The 25,967-nt window shown below is 47.2% G+C and overlaps 1 protein-coding gene across 2 annotated transcripts; it reads left to right on the top strand.

Moving 5' to 3' along the window:
* Nucleotides 1–17,140: 17,140 nt before the first annotated feature.
* Nucleotides 17,141–25,432, top strand: Brd2 (bromodomain containing 2). Of its 2 annotated transcripts, none has more exons than XM_020164173.2 (12): nucleotides 17,141–17,679; nucleotides 19,119–19,422; nucleotides 20,053–20,190; nucleotides 20,712–20,850; nucleotides 20,944–21,158; nucleotides 21,254–21,628; nucleotides 22,106–22,234; nucleotides 22,410–22,661; nucleotides 22,787–23,052; nucleotides 23,591–23,895; nucleotides 24,130–24,252; nucleotides 24,660–25,432. In XM_020164173.2, the coding sequence occupies exons 1-12, from the start codon at nucleotides 17,654–17,656 to the stop codon at nucleotides 24,794–24,796; spliced, it is 2,409 nt and encodes an 802-aa protein (XP_020019762.1). In that variant the 5' UTR covers nucleotides 17,141–17,653; the 3' UTR covers nucleotides 24,797–25,432. The 2 variants fall into 2 exon arrangements, with proteins under 2 accessions (XP_020019762.1, XP_020019763.1); XM_020164174.2 differs by lacking the exon at nucleotides 17,141–17,679 and adding an exon at nucleotides 19,671–19,762 and having other exon boundaries at nucleotides 19,376–19,422.
* The last annotated feature ends 535 nt before the right edge of the window (nucleotides 25,433–25,967 follow it).

Here is a 25,967-nt window from a genome sequence, read left to right as displayed (position 1 = left end):
CTGTTGCCCCCCTCCCGGTCCTCCTTGGCCTACCGTCCGGACTGGAAATGTGGGGACAGTTTCCTCCCCATGTGTTGATGAGGAGGGCCCATCTTCTCCCTCCCTTTCCCATACCCCTCGGGGGCGGAGTCTTCGACCCATTCCTCCTCCGGCCGTTGGTCCTGTTGAGGAGGATGAGGAAATTTCCTCCTCCGGAGAACTGGCCTGACCAGGGGGAGTCACGTATGGGGGCAGCCGATCTTCCTCTACCCCCGCGAGGGATGGGTAAAGGGGGGAACTCTCCGGTAAGACCGGGGGTGGTAAAGAGGGTGTCCTATTTTGAGGACTGGTCAGGGAGGGAAGGGGAGGTTTCTCTTCCTCTTTTATGACCAAGGCAGGCGTGACTGGGGTTTTAGCCCCAGGAGCCGAACTGGAGGGGTGAGTCAGAAAAGCTGTTAACCAAGGGGGGGGGTTCCCTGCTAAATCTTCCCAAACCAAAATGTAGGGGACCTGATCTGGGTGGCCTTGATTGCCTGGTCGGAAAACGACAGCCTTGACCTTAGTGATTAGGTCTAGGGAGAGGGAACCTTGAATGGGCCATCCGACTCCGAAGGTGGGCCATTCTGCAGAACAAAGGGTGTCGAACTTACCTTTCTTAATGACTAGACCTGCATTTAATGCCCTTTTTTTGACTTCTGGAAAGTGAGAGAGAATCAAAGACTTTGGGGTTGCTTGTCCCTGTCCCATTGTGGGATGAGAAGCAACCACCAGGAGAGATAGAACAAAAAGGGTGAAAGCAACAATAACTCCACACACACAGAACACTCTCTACCACTTGCTTGGACCGGTCCTTCTGTCACGCTGGTGCGCACCCCATTCAATCTCCTCACCGTCCAATTTGGATATCAGGCCGAAAGGCGTCCACTTGACGGGTGGTCGGTCGACTAGTTCAATTAGTTCTTCACCTGGCGCCAGGATTCCTGAAATGCTCGAGCCCAAATGAGAGGAAAGCCTCTCTCAGCAGGACCTCGTGGTCCCCTTAACGTGATTCCCAGAATGAATCTCCCCGGGGATTGGCCAAATCCCCGCCGCGGCCCAAACGGGAACAATCATCTACCAATTAGTTCCCTCCAAATGAGAATCTCAGACTCTCCCAATGCCTAGGACTTGGAATCACCTCTGCTTTCTCGTGGACGGTCTGCCTTCTCGAAAAAGGGTATCTCGGTGGGACCTCCAAATGTTAGGGTCCGAGAATCCTATTCCTCCGAGAGACAGAGAGTCATGCGTGAATGCAATCAACAAAGCAGAGTTTATTGAGCTGGCAAGCCAGGGTCAAGCTCCCACACAGACACACAGGTCCGATTGGGCAGACAAGACCCCGAGCCTCTTTAGGGAAGATCTTATATAGGCCCCTACCGGCCGTTACAGCAAAAGCCCGCACAGTACATAGCCAATGAGTTTGTAACACCACATACATTTCCAGCCTATCCATTTAAGAGTACATTACTTCTTAGCCTATAGATTCAAGGGTCAGTATTCGCGCACACGGTTACATTTAGCAAGCAGGCGGGGCACATCTTGCACGTACTTCTAGTCGTCTTTCGCAATCTGCTCACATTCCTCACATTCCTCACATTCCACCTGCCCCCATCCTCTTTATCTTATCCTGCATGGGGCATCCTGTGCTGGCTTTACTGGTTTCTGCTATGGGGATCTGCTGGGGCAAAGGGCACATCCTTTCATAAATAATTACACAATACGATGTATTCAAATAAGAATGTACTGGCTGGGCATGGCGGTACATGCCTGTAATCCCAGCAGTCAGAAGGCTGAGGCGAGAGGATTGCAAGAGGCTGGTCTGGGCTACACAGCAAGTTAAAGGCCAGTCTGTGTTATAGAGTGAAACCTTGTGTCAAAAAACAAACAAACAAAAAAAGAATGTGCCAAGGGCTGAGGCTGTCACTCAGTAGTACAATACTTTCCCAATAAGCATGAGACCCTGGATTTGAGTCCCAGCAAAAGGAAGGAAAGAAAGAAAGACGGAGGAAGGGAGAGAAGAAGGGAGGGAAGGAGGGAGAGAGGAAGGAAAGAAGGAAGGAAGGAAGGAAGGAAGGAAGGAAGGAAGGAGGAAATGAATGTGCCAAACATTTATGAAGTATTAGTTTTATGAGAATAAGGTAATAGGTGGGGCATAACCAGGCAGGCTCATAAGAGTCTTGAAGGAAAAACAATTTGACCAGCAGAACATGAGGAAAAAAAAAAACATTTCAGGGTAAGGGGTAGGCAGATACATAAAGATCAAAGGCATTCAGAACTCCTTCCTTTGGAGATCCCTGTAACAACTGACATGAAAGTTGTAAAGGTTGTTCATGTGCTCTCTGTGGTAATGAGGGCAGAGGGCATCATAATGAGCTAGAAATCCAGGCAAGAGTCAGATAGGCCTTGGCACACTACAAAGGGTCCAACTTAAACCTAGCAGATGATAGAGACCATGAAAGTGGGGAGTGACACAATCATGTTAACATGTTTTGTTTTGTTTTTTGGCAGCACTGGGGTTTGAACTCAGGGCTTGATGCTTGATAGGCAGGTGTTCTACAACTTGAGCCACTGCACCAGCCCTCATTTTAGCATTTTAGAGAAACTATTCTGATATTTCAAAACAATGGACTGGAGCTTGGGAAGAACTGAGGCAAAACTGGTAGTCAAGAGTCTATAGCAGGTCAAGTATAGTGGCACATACTTGTAATCCCAGCTACTTGGGAGGTGGAAGTAGGAGGGTCACAGTCCAACACTGGCCCAGGCAAAAGTGTGAGACTTTACATGAAAAATAAACTAAAAGCAAAAGGACTGGGAGCATGGTCAGTGGTAGAGCTCTTGCTTAGCAAGCATGAGACACTGAGTTCAATTCCCAGTCCCAAAAGGGGAAAAAGCATTAAGTGAGAGATGAGAGGTTCCTAAATTAAGTCATAATCAGAACATTGAGTTAATTAGGAAGTAGAAGCTGAAGGGTTGGCTACTGATCACATATGGAAATATGAAGAGATGGAGGACTCAGCGACAACACCTTGGTTTCTAACATGCTAGTTGGGTAGATGCTCAGGACTGAATTGAAGCAGGAAAGAATACTGTGAGAGCAGGGTCAAAGACAAAGAGAGGCATGATGGTTCATGCTTATAATCCTAGCACTCAGGAAGCCGAAGCAGGAGGATCATGAATTTGAGACCAGTCTGGGCTACAAAGTGAGTCAAAGGCCAGATACATAGCAGGATCCTATCTCAAAAAAAAAAAAAAAACTAAGGATGTAGTTCAGTGGTAGAGTTCTTGCCTGACATGCTAAAGACCCTGAGTTTGAGCCCCAACACACACCTCTCCCCAAAAGACTAAGAGAACAAGTTCAGTTTTTATATGTTGAACTTGGGGTGCCAGTGAACAGCCAGCTGAAGCCCCACAGGAGCTGGTAAAGTATATGGGGATGGATCTGATTTGAGAAGCTATGAGCACAAATACAGATGCAGAAAGAAAGAAAATTAAAAAAAAAAAAAAAAAACACCTGGGCAAAGTGGCTCTCACCTGTAATAAAATCACCCAAGTACACTATGCAGAAAGAGCAAGAAGTAAAACAAAGATGTAAGTCCACATGGAGTCAACCCCCAAATTTCATGTCAGTTATCATAACCCAAGTGCCAGGCAAGAAAATATAACCATCCAGGTACTTCAGACTGGGAAAATTTAATATATAGAATTAGTTTTAAAGGTGTTAAAAGTACAAAACATGCAAAAGGAGAGAGGCTGGGCTGGAAGTATAAATAAGAAAAATGTCTATCTGAGAATCAGAAGATACTGTTGCCCTGAGCTAGAATCCATGAAGTCTGTACCTGCTGAGACCTGATGGGAGACACTGTCATTGTCATATCTGATCCACTAAAAAACTGCCACCAAGACTAGAATCACTGAAAAGGAACTTCTGCCCAGGAGGTCGGAGTCCAGAATCACTCATTCTTCTTGTTGCTTCATCCACCAGCAATTGCCACAATTGTCACTCTGTTGGAGGATGAAGCATGAAGCTTCTGGGTTGTTCTTGCCTTTTTATCTCCAGCCAGTGCTTCCTACTGGCAGAATCTAACAGAAAGTCAGCTGGCCAGGAAGACTGAAAGATATACCCTTGGCTGCCTCCTACTTCAGAACACAGAACAGGAGGGTGGGTATGGCACTGAGAGACAAAGAATAACCAGCACACTGCAATATTCTAATTTGTAAGAATCTGGTTCACCAGGAATACACAGACAGTGAAGAGAAGAAGAAAGAAGGAAGCAGATCAGAGAAATAAAGAAGGCATTCCATGAAGAAAGACAGGATTGGCATTATTGAGAACTGAAAAGTATCCTTAATTTTGGTGATTATGAAAGCCATGTATGGCAGTGCACTCCTGTAATCCCAGCACTTGGGATTCTAAGGCAGGATGTTTATAAGTTTGAGGCCAGCCTAGACTCTGGACTGGACTACATAACAAGACCCTATTGCAAAGAGAGGAGGGAGGAAGGGAGAGAGGGAGAGAGAGAGAGAGAGAGAGAGAGAGAGAGAGAGAGAGAAGTGAAGAGAAGAAGAGAAGAGAAATGGAAGAAAAGAAAAAGCCACTCATAATCCCAGCTACTCAGAAAGCAGAGAGAGATCAGGAGGATTGCAGTTCAAGGCCTGACAAAAAGTTAGCAAAACCCCATCTCAACCAACAAGCCAGGTGTGGTGGTTCATATCTGTGGTACAGCTACTTGGGTGGTATAGATAGGAGGATTGCAGTCTGAGGCTGTCCCTGGGCAAAAACACCTGAAAAAATAAAGCAAAAAAGGACTGGGGGTGGGTTCAAGTGGTAAAGCATTTGACTAGCAAGCATGAAGCCCTGAGTTCAAACCTTAGTACTGACAAAAAAAAAAAAAGAAGAAAGGGATTTGGTGATTATGAGATGGTTGAGAAATGTATTGAAAGCAGTTTCAGTGCTATAGTGGGAGTTGACTCCAGATTGTGGTGGGCTGAGAAGTAAGTGGGAGGTGAGGAAAAAACTGTCAGTGTATATGCTTCAAGTTTGATAGAGAAAAAGAGGGACAGAAGGGGTGGGGGAAAGAGGCAATGAGAAAGAGCTAATGCGGCAATTAAGTAAGCTAAGAAATTAATCTGTACGAGTCTATCGGTGTTTCCGAGACTTTCACAATTCATACCCCCTTTTAATAAATAACAGCAGCAATAATAGCCAAAAATAAAAACAAAAACAACCCATTGTCTAATGGATATTTTGGAACAGCAATGTGTACATATGTGTATATGTCTGGGTGGTGGAGACAGGGTATCAGGGCAGGGGTAGGGTTTGGAGATCACTGTAATTCTCCAAAAAACATTTTCCCAGTGTCCCAGCCTTTGTGGATTAATCCATCATGGTTCCAGCAGTAGAGAGATTTCAGGTCCTTAGGACAGCAGGAGTTTATGACACCACTGGGACACAGAGGAGAAACATGGCACACAGCCATCTGGAGTTCTATGCAAAGAACCCAAGGCCGGGGACATGCTAGGCAAGTGCTCTATCACTGAGCTCCACCTGGAATTCTAAAGCAGGGAAGGAAATTTTTTTCTATACAGGGCAGATAATAAATAATCCAGGCTTTGTGGGATGCCAGCAGGAAAACAGCCATGGGCATTATAGCTTCATCCTAGTCTCTCCTCCCACTTCTCAAACATCTCCTGCTGTCTCCTTTGTGGACCCCTTTTTTTTTTTCCAGCTGCTCTTTAAATATTGGTGTTCTCTGGAGCTTTGTCCTCAACCCTTTTTTTAATTTATGAACACTAAAATGTGAATTTCACATAATTCCCATGTGCACGAAACACTCTTTTGCTTTTTTTTTTCCCCCAACCATTTAAAAATGTAAAACCATTCTTGGCACTTAGGCCATATGAAAACAAGCAGTGGGTTGAATTTTGCTCACAGGCCCATATTTTGCTGAATGCTGTTCTGTGTGTGGTCAGAATTGGAATGGGAATCCAAACTAAACCTACCTTTCAAAAGAGCGCCCCATTCTCCCTTATTTATGGGGATGGTAATCAGCTAACGAACAGTATGTCCCAGTGACAGCAGATTATTTGGAGGAGATCTGGGGAAGAACAGAAGAAACTGGGCTGGGTGGGAAGGATTAGGAACAGATATAGCCGACTCTGGGTAGGAAGAGTAAAGCAAAGGGGTACCAGTTAAGAGACAACAGAGTATGCACAAGAACAGAGAAATGTAACCACCCATCACCAGACAATGGTTAGGGATGATTAAATCCTTTCTCTTCTATAATCCAATATAAATGGTAACAAGCTGGAACATTACTAATTACTCTTCCCTCTATGTAACCCTTCTTCCTGCCAGGACCTCCCAACAACCTCCATCAAAGATATCTCAGAATAACCTCTAATCAGTATGAGGAAGTGATAACCGTAGGCAAGAAGAGCCAGGCAGCCATTCTGCATCGTAGTGACTCAGTCTACTTTGCCATTAGATATGAATGCCTCTGACAATATGGCACAGCACCCATAAATCTAAGAAGTCGTCGTGTTGTTCTAAAGCTCAATTCTCCCACCCTTTGCTAGCATTGCCTCATTCCCTGCCCAACCAAATTTTTTGAAAAAGCTATGGGCAACTGTATCCCTATTTTCATACTGGCTATTTAATCCTTAACCCTCAACAATGAAATCATTCGCCGATATTTTTGTGTTGCTCAATCAAATGGATCCTTTGCAGTCTCTTCAACACAAATGGGCACAATTGACCATGCCCTCTCTCCTAAAGTGATCTATTTTTTGGCATCCCTAATGGAACTCTTTCCTAGTTTTTCTTCCTACTTCTCTGGCATTCCCTTTTCAGTCTTCTTCATGAATTCTTTTCTTTCAGCTACATTTAAATATTGGTGTCCCCTTGTGTTTTGTTCTCAACCTTTACCCTTCTTAACTATATACTTTCCCTGGACAGTTTCATTTACTCCCATATGCCTTCACTTACCACCCATTTGCTGATGTCTTAAAGATTCACTTCTTCAACTCAGGTCTTGCTCTGAGATCCACACTACGCATTTATCAAATTGCTTGTGGACCCCTTCATTTGGATGTTGTGCAACAGCAGTTCACAAACTGGATTCTCCACAAGACAACAGTGTCCCTCAGACTGGAGGTATGGGTTAAGTGGTAGAGCTCCTGCTTTGGAAGCACAAAGCCCTGAGTTCAAATCCCAGTACCACCAAATATATACATATATATATCCAGCAAGTTTTTTATTTTTTAATTTATTTCAATACACATAACACTAAATATGCTTATAAAATAATTTGTATTATGTAACAATTTATTACATTACATTTAATAAGGCTATTTTATCTACAAACAATAGAAACAAATTCTAACTTACATTTTAAAATGGAGAGTTATTGGAAAACTACTGATCTAGCTCAGAGCAGTTGAATAAGCTAGCCTCAGGAAGGATACCTTAGCAGTGGGGGTTCAGTTGCCATTAATATGCTCACCTGTAAAGACCTCCAGCCTCTCTTTCAAGTTTCACACTTTTGGGAGAGACAATTTGATTGGCTGAGCTTTTGTTAGGTGTATACCACTGGACCCAACAGCTGTCATCAGGCACAACATCACCTGTACATATTAAGAGCTCTTTCTGGAGAAGGGAAAATCATCCTGAACTAAGAAACCACCTCAGTACAGCTATCTTCCACATATGGTATCTCAGACATCTGCTTGAGATCAGCTGGGGCACACAGGTGAGGTCAAATCTGTTTATTAAAGCTCAGACAGCACTTCCCAACTAACTACTTAGGTGATGTATGTAGTCATCTATTTGGTGATCTCTGGCCTGTCACATCTTACCACATATTCAAATTATATTCATCATAGGATTCAATGTTCATTTGTTAATTAAAAATTTTATATTCCACTAATTTCCTGTGGCTCTATGACTAAAGTATATCTCTAATAGATAAATCTTTCTTTCAACATAATTATAATACTATCACTTCAACCAACAAAATTAAAAGCAATTGCTTAACTTCATTTAACCAATCTGTGTTCATTTTTCCCAATTATCTAGAAAATTCTTGAGTAGGAAGTTTCAAACAAAAAGCAGTGGCATGCACTGGGGCAGGGGGTGGGGTGCACACGTGTAATCCCAGCACTTGGGAGGCTGAGGCAGGAGGAAGATGGAGAATTTTAGGCCAGCCTGGGCTATATGAGACCCTGTCTCAAAAAGAAAAAAAAAATCCTTAAGCAAAGACTAACTGGAATTCAGATAAGATCTGAATGGTAAATAGAGTTTAGCCAGGTGGAGAGTGGAAAGCAGAGTGTCCTGGCAGAGGGAACAGCATGTGTGAAGCCCTGAGGCAGGCAATGGACTAGTTCCTTCAAGGAAACGAAGGAAGGCCAATGCGGCTAAGCCATACTTAGTGAGTAAGAAAGGACAACAGATGAAGCCACAGGCAGGCGAGAGCAAGAACATGTGAGACCTTGTGAACAACACTGAGAAGTATGGGCTTTTTTCTAAGTACAATTAGTTCTGATGCTGTGACTACTTTATTCACACACATATGGGTGTGTGTTAGGTTCCTAACTGATCTATCTCCAATCTCTCTAAAGCCACTCCATAGTCACCAAGTAAATAAATACTATAAATAAATCTTTCTACAAAGGTATCTTTCATCCCCCCTCTTAAAAAACTTAAATGCCTCTTTCCCTTCAACTGTATAAAATCTGAATTACTTGCTCTGGTTTACAGGAGCTTACAGCTCTGGACTGCATCTCCAGACTATGGAACCTGCTCTTTAATATCAGTAATGACTCCCAATATCAATTGTCTTGTGGGCTGGGCTTTTTTGGTTTTGTTTTATTTTGGTTTTGTTTCATTTTTTATTGCTGTTTTTTGAGACAGAGTCTTCTATGTAACCAAGTCTGGCCAGGAGTTCATTATACACCCCAGGCTGGATTTGAACTCATAATCCTCCTACCTTAGCCTCCCTACTTCTGGGACTGTAGCCATGCACCACCATGCCCAGTTTATCAACTATCCTAATCTGTTTCCTGTTGCTATAACTGAATAGCCAAGACTAGCCAATTTATAAAGAATAGAGGTTTGTTTAGATCACAGTTCAGGAGTCTGGGAAGTCCAAGAGCATCACACTGGCATCTGCTCCGTATCTGGCCCGAAGGCCTTTCTTTCACTGACTCATGACATGGTGGTGGACACCACATGGAAGACAGAGCAAGGTGGCAAGGAGAGAGCTTGCTTTTGTAATAGTGCTGCTTCCATGATAATCCATTAATCCACAATTCATGAATTAATTCATCCCTGAGGACAGAGCCTTCATAAACTCCTCTAGCACTTCACAATGAAGCTGAAACTTCAATAGGAGTTTTGGTAGGGATCTTCAAACTGTAGCATTAATTCGAGTTTTCCTTTCTTCTTCATCCCTTATATTGATCTACAGAATCTTACTTTGTATTCAATCAGAACAGGGGCATCTAACTGTAGTCTACTTGTAACAGAATTCAGAGTGGTCCATGAACTTGTGTGGAATTTTTAAAAGTCACCTTTATTTTCAATAAACTTGAACTGAAATTTAATGAGTGTACATAGAAATCTTTGAATTATTAGCAGTATTTGCACAATTGTCATTAACAGAAATCACTATCAATATTTTCATATCACATTATAGCATTATGGACACCTCAAAATATCTCTATAATCTGGGAGTTGTTAAACCCACCAATAAATCATGTTACTTAATGTATTAAAGTAAAGAAACACTGAATTGTACTATTAATACAGAAACACATACTACAAGCTAGGACATTTCAAAAAAATAATTGGATAATTATATTTTACGCATTTATAAATATTGCCAGGTAAGGTCCAAATGCTTCTTCAAACTGCTAAACAAAAGTCTGTGGCACAAAAAAAGTTTAGAAACTTTTTTTGTGGTACTGGAGATTGAACCCAGGGCTTGGTAAGTGCTCAACCGCTTGAATCAAGCCCCCAGTCCAGGCTTAAGAACTTCTGATTTAGTCATTTATTCAATACATACACAACTTTCACTGGAGCCGTGTCTTGTTCTGCCTCCCACACATCATGTTGCTGTGCTTCTTCTCTTGGTTTGATGCTCTTCCACTGGTTCCACTTTCTGTTTTTGTTTCCTACGTGTGGATCTCACCCAAAGTTCAATCCATAACCCTAAATCAAACTGCTTTATATTTCCTTCCTTATAAATCTTACCTACTTTTATGGCTGATTCAAACATCACCTCCAAGCTAACTCTCAAATAAGCCTTTCCTTTTTTTTTTTTTTTTTCCTCCAACTTCAATCCTAGATTTGAAACTCCCTGCTGTGCCTTACAACCTAAATAACACGTTCAGAGGCAAACTGCCTGGATTCAAATACCAGTTCTGCTATTTATCAAAAGTTTGACCTTAGGTAAATGATTTAACATCTTTTGCTTCAGTTATTTCATCTGAAAAACGGGGGTGGTAATAATTAGTATTCACTTTATAGGGTTATAAGAATTAAAAGAGATAGTATGAGTAAGGCATGTGTAACAGTGCCAGACACATTTTAAATACTCAATAAATGTTAGCTATCATCAAATGCATCTCCTTCTAACCACTGACATTTTTATTTTATGTTAATTAACATGTATAGTGCTAGCACTGGACAAGAGCTCCTACTTAATGATGTAATTCTGATGAAGTCATTGGTCAAAAACTTTCAGTGGCTCCCAACTGGGTCCATACTTAACTCTGGAAACCCTCTATAATAAGGCCTCCACAAACAAATTTACCTTGATTTTCTCATTCTCCTGATCTACTTATCTCTTATATTCTGAACAAACCAGAATTCACAGATCACACTGCTCTGTGAAAATAAGTTGTCCGGTTCTGTTTCCATCTTTCTCCACACCATTCTAATGCCTCACATATGTACCTGAAGGCAATGATCTTGTCTGTGATTATTCCCCAGTATGTTACATGGTGCCCCACAGTACATATACACCACAATTTTACCTAAGTCACATATTCAAATATCAATTCCCTTCAACATTTGCTCCTTTTGTGAGCACTTCATGTTGCCTAAGTACTGTGCCAGGACTTGTGGGTATTTAAAATATAAAAAAGATAACATAAGCCTTGCTCTCAAGATCAAAATCTAGTAGTAAAGAGAAACAAATAATCACATAAATGGCATTCACTGTAAAAAGTACAATCATAGAAGGAAGGGACATCAAGGAATGAGCATTTCAGAGACAAGAATAGGTTTTTGGTATTTGGGCTTACATAAATTAGAGAACACTCTATTCCATATAGTGGGAACATATGTGTAAAAATACTGAGGCACAAAACAAAATGGCATGTCTGGAAAACAGTTCAATATGACTGCAGTATACTGCCAAGAGGAAGTGGCTAGTCTGGCAAGCACAGGAATTTAGATTTATCATACAGGCAATGGGGTAGATAGGGCTTAACAATAATATACAGCCATAGCTATATATATTTTTTGGGGGGGGTGGGACTGAGGGTTGAACTCAGGGCTTCAAGCTTGCAAAGCTGGTACTCTACAGCTGGAGCTACACCTCCAGTCCATTTTGAATAGCTAAATTTGGAAAGCTTACTCTTGGCAAATGCCAAGAGGAAAGCCTAGCCCTGCCCAAAAGACCTTTTGGAGGCTGTGGATATAGCTCAGTGGCAGAATGCTTGTCTAGTGTGTGCAAGATCCTGGATTTTTTTGTTCCCTGGCACTGAAAAAAAAAATGTAGTAACAAAAGACCTTTTTTGCAGTGACAGAATGTTCTATAATCTATGCTGTCCCATACAACAGTTACATATGTGGCTAATTGAGAACCCAAAATGTGGCTAGTGCCACTGAGAAAATAAATTTAAATTTGTATTTATTATTGATTTAAATTTAAATTGCCACATATGGCTAGTAATTACTGTACTGGGCAATGCAGCTATAGAGACAAGGAATCATTTAGGAGACTGTAAACACAGCCCAGGTGATAGGACTAAGACAAAAGTGTGGCTCAATGAACATTTAGAGCTCACAAAGTGTGAGCTAAAGGAGATTTAAGAGGCAAAACAATGAGATTCTGGTGGATGTAAAGTTGTGAGAAAAGGGAATCAAGGAGGGACTCCTAGACTCCAGCTTTGTGACTGAGTAAATCCTAACACTTAAGGTGACACAAGAGGAGCAGGTGCAGAGCGCATACAAATTACATCAACTCTGAACAAATCGCAGAGTATGAGGGTTCTCTAAATAGGAATATTTAGTAGGAAGCATAGCTCAGGAGAACTGCCTGAAGGGAAGATACAGATCTGAAAAGGATGAACTAGAGAAGATGAACAGAACTAAAGCAGACAGGCATAATCCTAGCAAGCTGGAACTCAGAAAAGGAAGGGGCTAAGGAAGAGTCCAGAAAAGAGACTGGAACAGTTGGACAAGTAGTAAAGGAAACTGATGAGATTTTTACAAAAACCAAGGGTATTTAGAGAATATCAGGAAGGAATCATGATCAAATGTCAAGTGCTCCAGGAAGGACAAATAAGGTTAGAAAAAAGTGATTCTTCACTTTGCCAATTAGGTTCTTGGTAATATTTGCCAGAACAGTTTTTGTGGTGGGGGCCTGACAGATATGAGTTAAGGGCAGGAATGTGAAGGAGGAAGAAAAGAGAGGCAGAAAAGAGAGACGGAGAGAAAATGTTAACTATAAATTTTAATTTTAGGTCCTGGCTCTGTGCAACGGAGCCGAGAGATGTTTGTTTTAGTAAGTTCCTTATTGAGAGGGTTGTTTTTTTATTTTTATCCAAGAAAAGAGAAAAGTTAAAAACAAAGGGCGCAGAATGGAGGGTAGCCTCAGGTAACAGGAAGTGTCCAGGTCAAAACTAATAAAATGGGAATGGGATACAAACATGGCCCAGTTTACAGGTGGAGGATGTAGTTCTAAAAGTTGTCCTTTTTGTTCTGAGAGGTGTTACCTGTCGGTTAGTAGAGAGATTAGAGGATGCCCAGAGGAAATCTAGACCACATTTTGAGTGACAACGGGAGAGGAAATAGACTAGGGACAAATTAAAGGACTGCTTTGGTGGCAACTGAATCATGCATTAAGTTACAAATCCGTAAATTTTTATGGAAGTAACTCAAGATTGAGAGGGCAGAGGAGAAAGTTTTAGGGGTGTGAGTTTTCAAATGGTTCATCAGGACAGAAGGAAAAATGACCAGCAGGTAAACTTTGTAGAAGGCAGAGTAGTTCAGGAACTTGGAACTCTCATTGAGTAAGTCTACAAACTGCCTAAGACTAAGACCTAAACGAATAAAACGTCCAAATCTACAGTGCGCACCTCATCTGCCCGCGGCAGCCAAGGCAGGGCCATCGACAGCCCGCGCGCGGCCTTAACCTCGCCACGCACACCCTCCTCTGCAGCCAGGCCCCACTCGCCTTCACTGACAGCCCTTGGGCTCCGCGCGCTTCCGGGCTCAGGCCAGGACGCACCTAGCCGACCTCACACAAGACCAGGAGAAACCAACTGCGGCTGCCTCAGGCCGCCCCTCGAGGCCCGGGACAGTGAGGGAAGGGCCGCCGAGGCGGGAGGCCCGCGCGCTGCTGCCGCCCCACCCACCGCGCTAGCTCGGAGCCCCGCCGCGGGAGCTGTGGTTGGGCTCAAGCGCTTGCGCACCGCCGCCCTCCCGGCGGCCTCCGGCACACCTCTCCCCTCCCCCAGTCCGGTAGCACCCTCGCGCCTGCGCTGTGCACGTTTCGGGGCTGCGACAGCCATGCTGAACCCGTACCGAGGCGAGTTGGGGGGGAGAGGGTGGACGACAGCGCTATAGGAAGCTGGGGCTATGGAGAAGCAGCAACATTAACGCGCTCTGGGACTCGGCGGATAGGCCTGGGCCACGTGGCTCCCTTGGCCCCTCACAAGACCCCCAGGAACGTTTGGAAAACTGGCCTTCATCGCGGGGGTGGGGGGGAAGAAGAGTAGGGGGGCGGGCACGTGACCCGGGCCAGCCAATCTGGGTGCTGCTGACGTGGCGGCGCGTCCCAAACGCTCTCCCCACCCCCCAACCCGGTCGGGAAGGGAGGGGCTGGGGCTACGCCCCCTCCCCCAACACTGCTTCAGTTTCCGGGGGGGTGGGGGGAGTTGACACCCCGGATTACATCCTCCCCCCGCACCAAGGCGAGGGCAACATTGGCGCGCCCCCCCCATGGTTCCAAGGATCCAGGTGAGAAGGGGCCCTTGGGGCGGGGATGTTGTCAGTCGTTCAAATGTTTAATCAATGGTGGGGGGTCCGAGGGGGGTAATTCTTGGGGTTCAGAAAAGAATCCTGAGGGGGAGGGCTTGTCCTTCAAACACTTTACAGCCAATGGGAGTGTGGAGGGGCTCCAGCAGCCAAGGGCCACTGATGGGGGAGGGGAATGGCCAACCTCGGGTCCCTCCACCAGTTGGAGGGCAAAGGGGCGAGGGGCGGCGTGCTCCCCCTTGCACTCGTCCCCTGGGGTGCAGCAGCCTGGAGCCAGGTGAGAAGGGATCCTTCTTGGCGGCCGAGGAAAGGGTGACCTAGTAGGAGCGGTGGCTGTAGTTGTACCCACGGCGTGAGTGCCTTTGGAGTTGGCAGCCCGGGCGGTTCCCCGCGCCAGCCCCCTCGTCCCCCGAGACCGGAGGAGCATGTCTGCCCTCTTTGTGTCAAGGGTGGGAGGCTCACAGGCATCACATGGCGTGCCTCCGCCGACTGTGCGTTCACGTGGACACGGCCTGCTGTGGGGCTCGTGCACAAGCCGTCCCTGTCCCCTCCAGGGTCTTAGGCGGGGGCTCCCAGCTGAGAGCGGGGGTCCGCATGGGAGCTGAAGCCAGGCTGAGTGGGTGCTGGGATTTCGGGTTCTCCGCGGTCCCCTCCCCCGGGCCTGCACAATCTGGCCTGGAGTGCTGCGGGGGAGGAACGGGAAGGAGGGGAGGGTTGCTTTTCCAAATTGCTGCGGCGCGGTCGCCTCCCCGTGACTCAGGTGGGGGAAGGGAGGCTCGGAAGCCCGGGGAGCAGTGACTTGCCGGAATGCAGGGAGGGGACTGAGAGCAATGGCTGGCTGCCCTTGCCCTGTCTGAGGCCCAGCATTTTCTCAGCTGTCTTGGTTTTTCTCCCCGGCCAGCCCCGTGGGCCTCAGCCCTGACCCCGGGCGCGGGTGGAACTCCGACGTGGGAGGCTGGGCCGCCGGGGGGAAGGGCGGAGGCCTCTGCAAAGTTGCTGTGTCATCGCCATCCCCGCCGCGGCCACCGGGCGGGGCGCGCGTGCTGGGGGGCTGGGGCCTGACCCCCGGCGGGCCCGGGGTCTGGGTCCCCAGGCGCACAGCCCGCGGGGTTTGTCCTACTCGGGTGCTGCAGGAGACGGGAGGCTGGCCGCCATGCCACATGCAGTAACCAAGGTTCGAGCTCAAGGGCTTCTCGCGGAGGGAGGGTGGCCTGCTTGCAGCTCGAGGACCTAGGCCCTTAGAAGCCCTGCTCGGGAAATTGTCCTTTTATCCGCCAGCCGACATTACTTAGTGTCCAGACCCGCACACAGTCTTGTTTCTTGGCGGCGAGGGAAAGGGCATTCTCTGGCGGGGAAGGAGCGGGAACAGCCCCAGAGGGGCCTTGGAGAGCCTGACCTTGGGCCCTGGCCCTGTGCGCACGCCGTCCTTTCCCCACTCAGATACTCGACCTGTGCGCGGCCTGGACAGTGGGTGGGGGAGGGGGACAAGCCGAGCTCCCAAAATGGCTCCTGCCCCTCCTCGGAGGCGGACGGCCGGGGGGAGGGGAGCGAGGAGGGGGAGGGCTAGTGGAGCCGCAGCCGCCGCCGCCTCCGCTCGCCCTCCTCCCTGGCGCTGACCGGTGGACGAGCCGCTCCGTGGGGAGGACTCCGGACCCGGTGGGGGATGGGGCGTCCGCCCGCCCCCGCGGCGGGGACAGCGGGGGAACGGCCCGAGCCGGTGGGGGGAGGTGTCCCCTCGTCCGCCCTGAGCCACGCGCGGGAAGGAAGTTCGCAGTGGAGGTGCGTTTCGTGGGTATATGGGCGCGTTTGGCGGTTTCGCTCCCGCCGTAGGCTGTCGAGGTTTTCTCGAGCAGCAGGTGTTCGTGTTGGAAGCCGAAGGTGCGAGTGAGCAGGGAGTGGAGGTGGCGGGGCGCACTGCGGGTTCGGTGCCTTGTTAAGCCTTTGGACTTGGCTGGGGACGGGGTAAGAGGATTTGAGACCCTGGCGAGCCATCCTTCGCCTTGCGAGTCTAAGAACGTTAGATCCCTTCGCCGCTACTTCCAAAGAGAAGGCCGAGGCTTCTAAGATGGCGTCTTTTTCCTGTTTCAGGTTCTCCACCGCAGAGGCCTTACTGCCAAGAACAGCCCGCCCGCTATGCCCAGCCACACCCCTGGCGCCGCGGCTGGCTACGCCCACGCGACCCCTCCCGTGTCCCCGCCGGGCTGGCCGAAGGAGGAACCACGGATGGCACGACCTGCCCGAGGCTGGCGGTCGCCACTTGCACCTTTCTTGGGAGCCTCCTGGGAGTACTTCGTTGGAAAGGGAGGAGGGGCAATGGCGCTGGAGGCTCTGGGGAGATGGCTTTTGCACCCCTTCCAACCTCCTTGCCCTGCAGTCGCCGAACCACAGCGCAGCCAACTGGCTCAGATAATGGCGGGCTGCCCCTTCTCTGTGGGTCTATGCAGCACTCTTCTGCCTGGTGACTGACGCCTTGGAAATGAAGTTTGTGACGTCATCATCGCGACTGGCCAATAGAAAAAGCTCCCGCGGAGAGGCGGCCCTCCCCCGTAGACTCTGCTTCTTCACGCGCGTGAGCGAGCGAGCGCGCGCGGAGGGGGTGGGGGAAATCTGGAGCTGGGTGGCGCGCATGAGCAGCGAAGCTCCTCCCCCCCGCCTATATATAAAGGGCTGGCGCGGGGCTCGGCGGCGCCATTTCGCGCTGGAGTGGAGCGGCCTCTAGAACGAGCAGGAGCGTTCTGCCTACCGATACAGTCTTGGAGTCGTCCGGGTCCGCCATTACAATCCACGTCCATCCGCTTGGAAATGGCCTTCGTCTCGGCCTATGACCAGTCCCGGCGGACAGTACAGACCCCATAGAAGCCCCCGGAGCTCCCCTTTTTCGGGCCCCGCCCAATTCTCGGAGTCTGTCCACCCCCTGTACTCCGCCCTCAAGAGGATTTCAAAGATGGAGGTGGCGGCTCCCTAAACCACTTTCCGTGTTCATCCGCCTCCATCCGAGGTCGAAAGGGGACGTCGCCCGCCCCGGCGGTCCCGACAGGAGGAGGGGACTCCCGCAGACCGGGCGCGGGCCGTATTGACGACGGCGCCCAGGATCGGGACTGGCTGGGTGTGAAGAGTGGGATTCCTCCGGTTCTCCGTCTCAGCTGGAGCCGCCGCCATTTTCTTGCAGTCCGCCTGCGGAGCGCGCCGGGCTGCCGGGAGTTCGCCGAGGAGACCGCTTCGTGCCGCCCGGCGGGGAGGTTGTCGCCTGGAGGGCCAAGGGCAGCGGCCTCCCCCCACTTCCCGGGTTATGCTGGGCCGGGCGGTGAGGGGAGCCGAGGCCACCCGGACTTGACCCGGCCGAGTGCAGCGCCCGTTCCCCGTGTCAAGATGTTGCAAAACGTGACTCCTCACAAGTACGTCTCCGCGAGCCGCGGTGGGGAGGGGGCGCTGCGGGGCGGCTCCGGCGCGTAGCTCTTTCGTGCCGCAGCTGTTGACGGCGCTCGCGGAGGGGTTCCGTGACCGTTTTGGAACGGTGGCGGCGGCCCAGGGACTGCGTATGGGCGCCCTGCAGGTTGTCAGTTTGTGTATTAGTCAAGGCCCAGCTGTAGCTGAGGCAGAGCCAGATGGGGGTGGGCAAGCAGGTCTTAGGGATAGCGGGACAAACCATGGTTTGTCTTGGTGGTTTTTGGCGGGGAGAGGGGTCGCGGCTACCTCCAGTGCCGCGTAGAGTTGCCATGGTGACAGCTTTAGGGATTGGCAGCGGGGATTCCCAGACTAGGGTAGAAAGATCACTCTCCCAGCCTATCGGTTCCTAATGTCGACGATCTGTCACTAAATTTGTTTGTCTTTCAGTGACGGGCTTAGGGGACTGGTTTGTTTTTTTTTCGTTTTTTGTTTTGTTTTTTGATAGCCTTTGGAGTTCATTCAGAGCAGGAGGGTGGAGCCTAAGTATCAGTTAAGCTTAGCGGATGTAAACAATGAGATCTCAGTGTAATGTCTTAAATCTCAGGTGGTGGGAAACACCTGGTCTGGAGGAGTACCCGAGGGACGTGAACTTGAATCACAGTGGGCCTATGGGCTGGAGTAGATGCTACAGTGGGAACTGTTAGTAGGATCGTATTTTCCTACCGGTTGTGTGGGGTAGGTGGTGCTGCCACAATAAAGGGAATCGAGTTGCTGACTTAGACTGTTGGCTGTTTTTAAATTGTTTTTGAAGGCAGAAGACTTTCGGTTTGGTGTGAATGATTTTGGAGGGTTGGCAGATATTCCAGACTCGAGTCTGACAAATGTTTCCTTGTTTGCATTTTCGAGTTTAGTCTGGCTAGTATGGTTCTTGGTTAGATTTTAAGTCCATCTACTGTCGCTCTAACGCCTCAGCTTGTGAAGGATACTGATTTCTTCTACCCAGATGGATTCCTAGGTGTCTCCATCAGCTTTTATGAAGTTTTTCTCCCTAGTTTTGTTCCCTTCCTCTTTTTTGCTGGCTTTCCTCAGGCTCAACCACCATGACAACAACCAAACTCCTAGTGAGGAAGACGCTTAAGTTTCTCTGTTCCACCCATTTTGCTTAAGATTTATCCTTGTAGGGCTGTAGTTCTCAATGTTGTGCCATATTGAATCTTTTTATTTAACTGAGCAGCTCATCAGACCCTTCGGTGAAGTGACAAGGGAGGTGGTGGGCAATTACAAAACTCCACAGATTATTTGGATATTGGGTCTAGGTGAGAACCACCTGCATAAGCTCAGTCACCTCATTAGGTCCAAAAGCCTGGGTTTATTGGATGCATAGCACATACTACACTTTTTACGATTTCGGGATTACCACATCTAATTTTGTGTGCTATCTTCACAGGCTCCCTGGGGAAGGGAATGCAGGGTTACTGGGGCTGGGCCCAGAGGCAGCTGCACCAGGGAAAAGGATTCGAAAGCCTTCTCTGTTGTATGAGGGATTTGAAAGCCCCACAATGGCTTCAGTGCCGGCTTTGCAACTGACCCCTGCCAACCCACCGCCCCCTGAAGTATCCAATCCTAAAAAGCCAGGACGGGTAACCAACCAGCTGCAATACCTACACAAGGTGGTGATGAAGGCTCTATGGAAACATCAGTTTGCTTGGCCATTCCGGCAGCCTGTGGATGCTGTCAAACTGGGTCTTCCGGTGAGTAGAGTAACTGGAGTTGGGGGAGGTGTGGGAATGAGCAAGAATGTGTGTAAATGGGGTGGGTTTGCTAGTATAGGTACTGCGGCCCCTAGGGAGTTCCCATTTATCCATCCTCTGTAGGGCAGATAGCCACCAGTTCTGGGTTCTTGGTCCTTTGTGATTGTTCCAACCTTTGATATCTACTTTGGCATCTCTGACTACCCTCCACGTGTCCTTAACTTTTGTGCCCTGGCTCCATTTTACAGATTCCCACCCCGGGTTGGGAGAGGACCACGGTGGCCAAAATTCTTAGCTTCTTCCTTTCCCTCATGCAGCCCATGGATAGCCAGCCCCAGAGGTAATGTCACAGGATGGGTAGTTTGCATAGTGGGTGGGAGGTGGGTGGTTAGGGAAAGGCAGCAGGGACCTCCCAGTGGGTGTTAAGAATCCTATTCCATTTTCCCCTATCCTGTAGTTTTATTGGGGCCGCAGTGTAGGGAACTACACTCCTTTGATGATTAGAGAGAGAGTGTGTGTGTGTGTGTTGGGGTCAGTAGTTTCCATAGGAGAATAGGAATTTAATTTTTCATGGCTCTGATCTGGGGGTGGGGTTTGGGGTTTTTTGTTTTGTTTTGTTTTGTTTTTTAGGATTATCACAAGATTATTAAACAGCCTATGGACATGGGTACAATTAAGAGGAGACTCGAAAACAGTTACTATTGGGCTGCCTCTGAATGTATGCAGGATTTCAATACTATGTTCACCAACTGTTATATTTACAACAAGGTGAGTTCTCTGTATTCATCAGCTGGCTAGACAGTACTTGTGTTACAGCTAAACGTTTTTGGCTACATAAGTTTTTAAATTTTTTTTTTTTTCTAATTATCAAATGTATTGTTACGTTAGTCGGGGTCTAAAACCTGAGCTCCAAATGGTACTACTGAATAGTAATGCGACTACAGAGCTCTATAGCTAAAGGTTATTTAAGTAGAACACATTTCATACCTGGGGATGGTGGCCCTGTTTTGCAGAAAGCTCCAGAGACCTGAGGAGAGCAGGCTCTACTTTCCTCATCAGTTCTTAACTCTTCTAAACTGTGAATATTAAGAGACCATTTTACTTTTTAAGGTTGAATTTTGAGATGATTGGGGAAAAAAAAGCAGAAATAGTGGCCTGGTGTGGTTAATTTTCAGCACTTGATGACACAGTACCTATGTGATGAAAGCTGGTGTTGCGCTGAGGATTTCTGAGAGATGGTATCCATTTTCTGCTGGCCATTGAAACCTTGATTTGTGTTTGCTTGGTAGCCCACTGACGATATTGTCTTGATGGCACAAACACTGGAAAAGATCTTCCTACAGAAAGTGGCATCAATGCCACAAGAGGAGCAAGAACTTGTGGTGACTATCCCTAAGAACAGCCATAAGAAGGGGGCCAAGTTGGCAGGTAGGAAAAATAGGAGTTTTGCAAATGGGGACCTCAAAAATGAGAAAAAAGCAAATCGACTTAAATTTTGTTTTTTTTTTTTTTTTTCCCTAGCTCTCCAAGGCAGTATTACCAGTGCCCATCAGGTGCCTGCTGTCTCTTCTGTGTCACACACAGCTCTGTATACACCACCACCTGAGATACCTACCACTGTCCTCAACATTCCCCATCCATCTGTCATCTCTTCTCCCCTTCTCAAGTCCCTGCATTCTGCTGGACCACCACTCCTTGCTGTGTCTGTACCTCCCCCAGCTCAGCCCCTTGCCAAGGTATAGATGAATAGATTTGTTGCAGTAATGGGGGAGAAAAGGGTTGTAAATGAAGTGGACCCGAATTAATGGGTTCCTGATGTTTTTTTCTACAGAAAAAAGGGGTTAAGCGGAAAGCAGATACTACCACCCCTACGCCTACAGCCATCCTCGCTCCTGGTTCCCCAGCTAGCCCTCCTGGGAGTCTTGAGCCAAAAGCAGCACGGCTTCCCCCTGTGCGTAGAGAGAGTGGCCGCCCCATCAAGCCCCCACGAAAAGACTTGCCTGACTCTCAACAACAGCACCAGAGTTCTAAGAAAGGAAAGCTATCAGAACAGTTAAAGCATTGCAATGGCATTTTGAAGGAGTTACTCTCTAAGAAGCATGCTGCCTATGCCTGGCCTTTCTATAAACCAGTGGATGCTTCTGCCCTTGGCCTGCATGACTACCATGACATCATTAAGCACCCCATGGACCTCAGCACTGTCAAGGTACCCACTGCATGGGGCAGATGGGATGCTCAGGCAGTGATTGGAGCCTAGGGATCAATAAAACAATATTCATGTCTTCTTATGGGTATATAGCAGTCTTTTATTCTTGGTTTTTTTTTTTTTGATAAATTTGTAATAAGGCAGAAGGTCAAGTACTTTGAATTTTGTATTTCCTACAGTAAGGATGGGCTTTTTTCAGAGCAACATACCTGTTTACAATTAAGTACTACTTAATGAGAGTGTTGGGTCAAAGAAACAAAGGATAATCAGAAGCTACTTACCCTATCACTTAGAAATCATTTCTTTTTCTAGACATAGATATTTCTTCAACCCTCCTAAATTCCTTTGACTTCTAACTTGAACCCCAGGGCACAGGTTCTTAAGTCATTCCCCACTGTGCTTTTGTGGTGTCTGGGGTTGGCAGGGAAAGGTGAGTCTCTCTGCCTGTGCAGCTTCTGATGCTGCCTCCTTCTGCAGCGGAAGATGGAGAATCGCGATTACCGGGATGCACAGGAGTTTGCTGCTGATGTGCGGCTTATGTTCTCCAACTGCTATAAGTACAATCCCCCAGACCATGATGTTGTGGCTATGGCACGAAAGCTACAGGTGAGTGTAAAGGTTGAAGTTTTGACAATAAATTGAGTGTAAGAGGAGAGGATGTCTTCTGTGCATACATGTTAACATGAGGCTCTTCCCATACTTAACTGTTGTAAATTATAGCATTGGGTAATTGGGTATAGTCAGGGCACTCCTATGTTTTTAAATATACCTGTTTTTCTAGGATGTATTTGAGTTCCGTTATGCTAAGATGCCAGATGAACCACAGGAACCAGGACCTTTACCAGTCTCCACTGCCTTGCCCCCTGGGCTGGCCAAGTCATCTTCAGAGTCCTCCAGTGAGGAAAGTAGCAGCGAGAGCTCCTCTGAGGAAGAGGAGGAGGAAGATGAAGAGGAGGAGGAGGAGGAAGAAGAGAGTGAAAGTTCAGACTCCGAGGAAGAAAGGGCTCATCGCTTGGCAGAACTACAGGAACAGGTACTTTGTCACTCCTCAGTCTTTACTGGGTAAGAGGTTCATGCCCTATCTTGAACCTCATTTTTTTTCCCTTGGTGTTACTTAATTTACTTGGACCACTTCACATCTGACTTTTCTCTCTCTAGCTTCGGGCAGTACATGAACAACTGGCTGCCCTATCTCAGGGCCCAATATCTAAGCCCAAACGGAAGAGAGAGAAAAAAGAGAAAAAGAAGAAACGGAAGGCAGAGAAGCATCGAGGCAGAGCTGGAGTTGATGAAGATGAGAAGGGGCCTCGGGCACCGCGCCCACCACAGCCCAAAAAATCCAAGAAAGCAAGTGGCAGTGGGGGTGGCAGTGCTGCTACACTAGGCCCTCCTGGCTTTGGAACTTCTGGAGCAAGTGGCAACAAGTTAGTGGGATTTTTTGGTTTTTCCCTATGTGATTCAGGCTGCCCAGCAACAAGTGAATTCTAACAGGAAGCAGAGACTAGTTTGGTTTTTGTCTCTTGGGTACCGTATCTACCACTCCTTGCAGAGTTTAATGGGTCAGCAAACCTACTGTAAATGATTAGGTGACAAGTTTTTAAGAGCCATAGGTAATTTGAGATGTATTCCAATAAAACTCTAGAAAAACAAGTAACTTTATAAAAAGATGTGTTACCTGAGGCATAGTGAATCTAGATTTTGTGTATTTTTTGTTTGGTTTAGTAGTGCTTCAAAAGGCAAAAGAACTGCCACTATCAGTGCCGCTTGGCATGTAAGAGCTGTAAAATGCTCTGCTTCTTTAATGTAGTGTCCCAGTAGCCTACCTCTAACTCAGCCATTTGCTTGTTGGAAAATCAGAAGATTCACTACAGGCAAGAATTAAGGATTACTAACTGGGTTGAACAGTGGAAATGTATTCAGAGGTTTATGTTTCTTTTGTTGATAATTTTTTGTTGCCTATAGGCTACCCAAAAAGACCACAAAGACAGCTCCAACTTCCCTGCCTACTGGTTATGATTCAGAAGAGGAAGAAGAGAGCAGGCCCATGAGTTATGATGAGAAGCGGCAACTGAGCCTGGATATCAATAAATTACCTGGGGAGAAGCTGGGTCGAGTTGTACATATAATCCAAGCCAGGGAACCCTCTTTACGTGACTCAAATCCAGAAGAAATTGAGATTGATTTTGAAACACTTAAACCATCTACACTTAGAGAACTTGAGCGCTACGTCCTATCCTGCCTACGAAAGAAACCCCGGAAGCCCTACAGTAAGTATCAGATGGGGTCTGCCAATTAATCCAGAAGTCCTCATGTGGTTCTGAGGACAGTTTAGGAGAGAGAAGTAGGATATGTATAATAATGCTCACAAGATTGTCATCTTCCCGGTGACGGGGTGCATTGGTTGCTTCTTTGATACGTGATAAAATGGAACTTGGCAACCATAACTTCAGCATGCTTATAAAAGACAACTTAGGTACCTGAGTCCTATTTTTTTGCCCTAGCCATTAAGAAACCTGTCGGAAAAACAAAGGAGGAACTCGCTTTGGAGAAGAAGCGGGAGTTAGAAAAGCGTTTACAGGATGTTAGTGGGCAGCTCAATTCTACCAAAAAGCCCCCCAAGAAAGGTGAGTATTCTTCCAGGTTGCTGTAAATTTAATGTATCCACCTCCTACACACCTCTTTTTCTTTTTTGTTGGTGGTGGGTGGGGGTTTGAACTCAGGGCTTTGAGCTTGCATACCAGGCACTCTATACTGCTTAAGCTCGGTACATTTTGCTGTGGTTATTTTGAGGATGGGGTCTCGTAAACTATTTGCTGAGGCTGATCTCAAATGGCAGTCTTCCTGAATTTCAGCCTCCCAAGTAGGTAGCTAGGATTACAGACTTTGAGCCACCAGTGCTTGCCCTCCCCACTTCTGTGTGGTGTGTATGTGGTTATTGGAGATGGAATATGGCCTCTACTTGAGCTATACTCTTCTAAGGAAGACACAATAAGACTATTTAACTTCCTTAACCTTCAACTTTGTTCTGCAGTGAGTGAGAAAACTGAGTCATCGTCTGCACAGCAAGTAGCAGTGTCACGCCTCAGTGCTTCCAGCTCCAGCTCAGATTCCAGCTCCTCCTCTTCATCTTCCTCTTCTTCAGATACCAGTGATTCAGACTCAGGCTAAGGGGCTAGGCCAGATGGGGCAGGAAGGCTCCGCAGGACCGGACCCATATACCACCCTGCCTCACCCCTTCTCCCCTTTCTGTGACACTTCTTCATCTCACCCGCCCCCCTCCCCCACACTGAAGGAGAGCTGGCTCTGCAGGGGGGAGGAATGCAGGGACATTCTGAAGGAGGAACATGGACAAAATAAGACTTGAGTTCCCAGCCCCATTGGGAATGACCTCTTGGGCATAGAGAGCCCTGTTCAGAATAATAAGACTTAGGGCAGGGGATACAGGGTGGGAGTGGGCAAAGGCCCTGATACAAGGTTACTGGAGGCCATAGCTGCCCTGTTCACTTCTAAAGGGCCCTGTGTTGAGGTTGGTTGTTCTAATTTATTTAAGCTAGATGAGGCTTGGGGAGGGGTAGGGCCATGGTCCCCTCAGCCTCCATGGGGAGGGAAAAGGGGGGAGCACTTTTTTTTTTTTTAACGTTGATTTTTTTTTTTTTTTTTTTTTTTTTTTTCCCCTACTGTTTTCCTTCCACTCACTCCATTTGGGGCCCTGGGGGTTTTAGTCATCTCCCCATTTGGTCCTCTGGACTGTCTTTGTCTCTTGATTCTAACTTGTAAATAAAGAAAATATTATTCAAGTTTTGAGTTAGTTATCTTAGTGGCATTTGTCCCTATGATGCTTTAAAAAGAACATGAGTATAAGTGTCTGAGTTTTAATGTGGGATTTTTTGGTTTGGTTTTGGGAGGGGTTGCAATGCTGGGATCTCAGGCATGCTAGGTAGTTGCTCTACCACTGAGCCATACTTTCAGGCCTGCTGTCTGAAAGGTTTCGGGAGTCTGAGGTAAGAGTGGAAATAGCCACCTATGGTTGGGTTGTCTTAAGTTTTTAAGTTGGTACACTGTTGTGTTGTAAATATTACCGGCCCTTTATATAACTAATCTGAAATCACCTTTAAAGTGTGATTTGTTCTGGTTTAGAGAAAAAAAAAAAAATGTGGGAATCATGAAGAAAATGGTTTATTCTGCTATAAAATGATGTTGCCAGGAGTAAAGCATAGGGTGGACCATGCAAGTGAAGATTGGCTTCTGAGACTCAACTGTAACTATCTTTAGGAAATCTGGTTAAATTGAATCCTGGGCAGCAATTTACCAAAGCTTTGGAAATGTTGAAGCATGTGGC

Source organism: Castor canadensis, chromosome 8 (assembly GCF_047511655.1).
Source record: "Castor canadensis chromosome 8, mCasCan1.hap1v2, whole genome shotgun sequence".
Lineage (NCBI taxonomy): Eukaryota > Metazoa > Chordata > Mammalia > Rodentia > Castoridae > Castor > Castor canadensis.
The sequence above is the reverse complement of the archived record's forward strand: the minus strand, read 5'-3'. Positions and strand labels throughout refer to the sequence as shown.

Bases quoted from the DNA above. Each gene is read 5' to 3' on its own strand.
- Brd2 (XM_020164173.2), top strand. From the start codon at position 17,654: ATGTTGCAAAACGTGACTCCTCACAA. The intron at 20,851-20,943 runs GTAGGAAAAATA...TTTTTTCCCTAG, and splicing joins GAAGGGGGCCAAGTTGGCAG to CTCTCCAAGGCAGTATTACC. The intron at 23,896-24,129 runs GTAAGTATCAGA...TTTTTGCCCTAG, and splicing joins GAAACCCCGGAAGCCCTACA to CCATTAAGAAACCTGTCGGA.